General features: G+C 35.4%; 1 protein-coding gene across 3 annotated transcripts; it reads left to right on the top strand.

Moving 5' to 3' along the window:
• Window positions 1-1,827: 1,827 nt before the first annotated feature.
• LOC136200748 (protein TIC 22, chloroplastic) lies at window positions 1,828-6,012 on the top strand. 3 transcript variants are annotated; one of them, XR_010673481.1, is made up of 10 exons: window positions 1,828-2,259; window positions 2,381-2,443; window positions 3,014-3,088; window positions 3,699-3,752; window positions 4,341-4,400; window positions 4,509-4,580; window positions 4,970-5,005; window positions 5,090-5,270; window positions 5,376-5,481; window positions 5,612-6,012. XR_010673481.1 is itself a non-coding variant. In XM_065991175.1 (8 exons), exons 1-8 carry the CDS (start codon window positions 1,885-1,887, stop codon window positions 5,177-5,179), a joined length of 825 nt encoding a protein of 274 aa, XP_065847247.1. In that variant the 5' UTR covers window positions 1,828-1,884; the 3' UTR covers window positions 5,180-5,590. The 3 variants fall into 3 exon arrangements, 1 of the variants encoding a protein (XP_065847247.1); XR_010673482.1 differs by lacking the exon at window positions 5,612-6,012 and having other exon boundaries at window positions 1,830-2,259; window positions 5,376-5,590; XM_065991175.1 differs by lacking the exon at window positions 5,612-6,012 and having other exon boundaries at window positions 5,090-5,590.
• Window positions 6,013-6,412: the final 400 nt, after the last annotated feature.

Genomic DNA, 6,412 nt, shown 5'->3' with positions numbered 1-6,412 from the left:
GTCAACGACAGTTCCAGGCTAATAGACTTATGATGATGGGTAGACTTGTCCAGTAGAGCCCACCTGAAACCTGTTTTTTGGATCCACAATGAGACTATTATTTGAAATTGCCTCCTCCCCCTCATTTAAAACATCTTCTTTCCTTCTACGTTTTACTTCCATAACTACAATATCTTCTCCAGACTCATGTTCTGGCCTATGATTTATGCCTCCTTTATAAGCAATTGTCATATTAATTATTGCATTACTGTGGCCATTAGTCCACGATTAATGCCACTAAATATGAGAGTTTGTTCAACCGTTTTGGTCATTTCCTTAGTAACTGACCCATGAATTACGCTTCCTTCATAATTAATTGCCCTATTAATTGTTCCATTCATGTTGTCATTAGTCTCATGATTAATGTCACTAGATATGAGAGTTTGTTCAACCGTTTTGGTCATTTCCTTAGTAACTGACCCATGAATTACGCTTCCTTCATAATTAATTGCCCTATTAATTGTTCCATTCATGTTGTCATTAGTCTTACGATTAATGTCACTAAATATGGGAGTTTGTTCAATATTATCCATAGTAACTGATCCATGATTTACTCCTTCTTCATAATCAACTGTCGTATTAAGTATTCTACTAATGTTGTCATTATTCTACTAATATGAGAGTTTTCTTTTGGATCTTACCACCACGCTCCACCACCACTCCTTGATCACCACCTCTGATGTCTAATCGGATCTTAATAACCAGCCATTTTGCAACTTTGTTGGATTGCTTCCTTCGGGTCTGAACAAGCATATGAGAGCCATAGAGCTTTTTCAACTTCTCCACCAATCGAATCATAAACTTTTCGATATGAGAAATTTGTATGGTTTAAAAAACCACACACATAACAAAAAATTTTGATTCTCTTGTAGCGAAATTCTGCCCAGAACCAATCTCTAGTTGGTCGTCTTATTCTTCTAATAACCGGTTTTCGGACATCATAGAGGAATCTACCAACCATACACCATCTTAAATCCACATGCTTAGAATTGAGATCTCTAAAGTTAGTCAGAATACTTCTATCTTCCTCCTCCTCCAAACTCAAATTGGTATACATAATTTCGATACTACTTGACGATGTCATGAAGTAAAACAACACAAAACAAAACAAAACAAAATTTGTTATAGAAACAAAACAAAACAAAGCCATGTATGATATCAAATTACAACATATATGAGAGGAGGAAAACAAAGACTTTTAAATGATGACTTAAGTTGATTTATTGGCCCATTTAGCATGTAAAAAAATGAAACACCCCAAAACTGATAACATAATATGTAATTAATTAGTTAGATAAGTTAATTTATTGAAATTTCTTTTATACCAAGGTAGGCACAAACATGAATTTGAAGAAAGAAAAATTTAATAAAATCAGTCTTAAATTGTAAGAATTTAACATCTTTTTTTTTATATAAGTATGGATACTTATAAATATTTTAACTAATTATGATCACAAATAATTCATGGACAGTTACAGAAAAGTAAAAAAAAAAATTCCAATTTTTATAAGTATTTTATGCTTTTCTATTTTTTTTTTTAAAAACATAGTTAAAAATAATAATTTCAAATATGATTTTAGGTAGTATTTATTTAGGCCATGAAAACCCATATTATTGCCATCTCTTGTCATGAGCTCAAAAGAAACACTCAAACAGTCTAATAGGCCCAGTCCGATATGCAACTCTTTCTACTTTAGTCACGCGCTCGAAATGAAGTGCAGCACAGACTCTTGCTTATTGGACTGTACTATTACATCATCTCTCTTGCTGTAATATTAGTATTTCTCCGGTACGCATAAATCGAACTCTCCGTCTACTACTTCCAGCTTTTCCTTCTTCTCGACAATGGAACCCCCTAAACCCTCGAACCCTCTACTCTTTCTCTCCACATTCATCCACCAGCACTGGTCCAGGCTGGGCACCGAGCTCGCCACTCGACTCGGCGATTCCACACGAGCCCTAGCCTCTAACCTCCAACGGGGGCCCACGACAAGGAGACTTCCTCCGGGGCCGCTTTTCGCCTCTGTATTGCAGCCGAAACACGCTGCAGCTGCCACCACTCTTAGCTCAGACCACGTCGCGAAAACCCTTACTGGTACTGCCGTCTACACAGTGAGCAATTCGAACAATGAATTCGTACTTATCTCCGATCCTGATGGGACCAAGTCAATTAGCTTGCTCTGCTTTCGCCAAGAGGATGCTGAAACCTTTCTCTCTCAGGTTGGAACTTGTAGAAGTTCAAAATATACATACGTACCTGCATATATGTGTTCTTCATATTGAGTGGTTCACTTCATCTTTGTTTTTTTTTTTTTTATTATTATTCCGTGTAATCGATAAGGTTCGGTTGCGGAGAAGAGAATTGCGAAGCGAGGCGAAGGTTGTACCTATTACGCTTGATCAGGTAACTTCTTCTCTCATATTCTAATTTTTATTTCATTATATGCATGTATTTTCAATTTCTAGCAGGGGTGCTAATGCAATCCCTGGCTCGTTTATTTCTACTTGGAACTGAATTTGTTCATTTGGGATAGTAGTTATATTGCTGCTCCATTCCCTTGGAGTTATTATGAATATGTTGATGGGTCACTGCTAAATGATAGTAGTTCCTTGTTACTTGTTTAAATGCTAAATTTTACTGCTTGTCAGCCTTTGTAAAATTTATCTGGAGACATTGTATATGGCTAAATTTGTTAGCGAAACAGGTGATTTCGAGTTACAATGTGGGGTTATATACGTTATTCAATTTAAAACTTCTCTATGAGGTGCTAAATTTTACTGCTTGTCAGCCTTTGTAAAATTTATCTGGAGACATTGTATATGACTAAATTTGTTAGCGAAACAGGTGATTTCGAGTTACAATGTGGGGTTATATACGTTATTCAATTTAAAACTTCTCTATGAGGTGCTAATAGCCGTAAATATTAATTTTTGTGCTAATTGTGTACTTTATTTTCTTCTTAATATATGATAGGTGTACATGTTGAAGGTTGAGGGAATTGCATTTCGGTTTTTGCCTGACCCGGTTCAAATAAGGAATGCATTAGAGGTAAGTTTTTCATGTTTTTAGTTACAAGAAAAAGCATGTCTATAAACAGACCGAAAAATTAAATAAAAGAGAGAACTTTTCGTGTATTATTTATGGTGTCCCAGAAGTCAGTACCATGTTTTGTTTAGAAGAACTGATTACACTGTGTTGGATCATATATCATTTCCCATATTGAATTTGACTACAGTACTTGTATTTGCTTTTATTTTTGGTTTCTATTCTGTGCCACTGTCTGTAATAGTGTTGTTCATTTGTCATTATAATTATATTTGAGAGCTTTCCAACCTTCGTGTCTTTTATAAGTTTTGATGGACCGTTGGGAAGTGATTTTATTTTAAGAAGCTACATATTGGAATTTGAAGTACAACTTCTGGAGAAGACTAGGAGCACATTGGTCATGTTGGATCAATATGATACTTGTGCTGTGAGGTTTTCTTGTCACTTGGGTCATTGGAGGATAAAGATATATTTAAAAGATACTTCTGTGATTCTGCCAGAATATGTAAAATGAATTGATAGTTATAATATGTTTATATTATGTTCAAAAAAGGAATGTTCTCATCATATGATTGGCATCTTAGAGTAATGACCATATCTACCATTTTATCAGATGAAAAAAGCTGCTGATATCAAGGGTGGGTTTGATGGAGTTCCAGTTTTTCAGGTATGCCATGTTATCTAATTGCATGTATAGGCCATCTCTGAAAACAGAAACATGTCAAGTCATGCTTATATAAGTGATCCATGGATCAAATCAAATGCCTCCATCTTTCTAGTGCATTGAATTTGCGGTTAGCATATACACAAGAACCTGCTAGGACTTTGACTTGGCTACCAAATTTGCATTTATTTTTGCTATATAAAAAACATTGAAATGCTGGGACCTAAAATGTTCTTTTGATTTATGAATTTGAACATCTTTTCCAAGATAAGTTTGAAGTATTTTGTGCCGTATGTGAATGATCGTTTGACATAAGATCATGTTTCACATTGCTGATGAAAGTTTTTGGACTCATGATGATGTTTCTTCTCTTTGTTTAGAGCAAGAATTGTTGGTTCAAAAAGAAAAAGATGTTCTAATAGCAAGTGAAAATGCTTAATTCATATTTTCGTAGTCTTTCTTAAGTATTTGAAAATGCTCTCTTTTGCAATACCATCTACTTTTCCTTCGTACCATGTACTGATAGTCTGTTGCAAGTTTAAACATAGAATGTTGTGGCATATTTATGTTGTCTCATGAACTTATCTGCAGTCGGACCTTCTAGTTGTGAAGAAGAAAAACAAGCGCTATTGCCCAATATATTTTCAGAAGGTTTGATGCAATAATTTCCCTGTTGATCCAACTGAACTTCTCACTTATGTTTTGTTTGATGTAATGATGCTTACTTTGATTTCCGGCTGTATGGTTCTTTCTCTGCAGGAAGATATAGAAAAAGAACTGTCAAAAGTTTCAAGAGCATCGAGGGGGGCAGGACTTACGCCGCATATTATGGTATTGAAGATGGCATCACTTCCTTTCCTTTGCTTTTCTCAAGTGGGATACTTTGATTTCAGAATATCTAATACCATGAATCCATTAGCTCTCAGAGACACACAAATACATGCATAAGTTCATGCACACTTAGAAATGGCCAAATCTCTGTATGCAGTTTCCTTAAAAGCATAGTATCATGCAAAGATAGGTTGTTCAATGTATATTAAGCCTTTCCTGGTTCTGTGGGGTAGGCATTGACTTTAACTATTTTTCTTTTATTTGATTACATATTCCCCCCCTAATTTAAAGTGTTTTTTAAGGGTTCTATTAAAATATTGTTCACTAGTAACAGTATCTGTTTACAATTTGCATTTGTACTGCTATTTGATACAATTTTGCTTACGCAGGTAGGAAGCTTAGAGGACGTTCTGAGAAAAATGGAGGTAAGAACCTGTTTAGCGGATCAGTTTTACATCTCCTAGAAAAGAAAACCTGAAGTTGAAGTTGTTATCTTTGGTCTGATGTAGACCAGTGAGAGGAACTCAGGCTGGGGAGATCTGATTTTCATTCCACCTGGTAAAAGCCATTCTCAGCACATTCAAGAGATGACTAAGTAAAGAGCATTTAATGTGTTACTGCAGCCCACCTATGAGAAGGATTAAAAAAGCAGCAAATGCAGTACTTGTTTCCAAGCCCGTGGTGAATCAGGTTGCCCAGTGTAACTGATTGAATAGATTCCTTGTGTCCGCACTCATTCTCTGTTTCCATGTATCATGCATAGATAATGGTCTCACAGTTTAAAATTCATTACAGATGTGTGATCTGGAGTAGGCTTTTGGCATAGTAAGAAGAGAAATTGTTACTTTGGAGATGGAGTAAAATAAGAGAATGAACTGACAATTCAATTCAGAAAAAAGAGGTCAGTAAAATGCAAAGACTGAATGTAAGAACTGTAGGAACTTTACTTCTGTGCATTATTAGACTTTGGTGCTCTTAAATTATTAAGGAAATGGCAATTATTTTGAGAATGTTTCTGCCTTTTTTTACAGATGTATTACATACCTGATATTTTGAGTTGGGAAGTTTTTGTTTAGACATTGCTGGGACTTAATGCCTCTGGATGCCATTTTCACATTTTTGCCTGAAATAAAAGCAGAATATAATATGGTTTGCTCATGAAATATGCTAGAACGAGGAGTGTGCTTTTGTGGGGTAGTAAGGAATGTTTAAATGGCGATAGGCTTTAGTGATCTCCATCAGGATACCTTATGGAATTACCAAATTGGGTTTGGTATACAAGAGCGCCATGACTTGAAACTTAGTACTCCAAAAATACTAGTTTAAAGAACCGTAGTCTTTGGAAGTTGTTTGTCTATTGTAGATTTTGCTGGAACAATATCATCTATGTTTATTCGAATTTTAGAGAAATAAGTCTAAAAATTTCCCATGGTTTAGAAAGAGAAATGGGGAGTATCTTTCATGGTTGATTGATGGCACTTTGCAGGTTAGGTTTTTTTTGCAGTCTTTTTTTTTTTGTTCAATAATCTTTCGTAGATTCATAGTTATGCAATGTGTATCCACTTTAATCGAGTCTTGCTGGCCATTGTTGGTCGGTCGGTCAAAATATTTAGTTTAATTCCAACAAACATGATCAGTTGGTATGAAGACCTCCCCGGACACATGTCAGTCGATGTACGGGGTGATATTAGGATGACTCGGTCCTCCCAATAAAATCCCCCCTATACATAGATGAATGATGTTCATACAGCATAATTATAGAAGCAAAGGCGTCCCTTAAAATGAAGAGTATATGGTCCATCAGGATAAAAAAGGGTATAATAAATGCCAAT

The sequence above is a fragment of the Euphorbia lathyris genome, chromosome 7 (genome assembly GCF_963576675.1).
Source record: "Euphorbia lathyris chromosome 7, ddEupLath1.1, whole genome shotgun sequence".
In the NCBI taxonomy this organism is placed as follows: domain Eukaryota; kingdom Viridiplantae; phylum Streptophyta; class Magnoliopsida; order Malpighiales; family Euphorbiaceae; genus Euphorbia; species Euphorbia lathyris.
The sequence above is the reverse complement of the archived record's forward strand: the minus strand, read 5'-3'. Positions and strand labels throughout refer to the sequence as shown.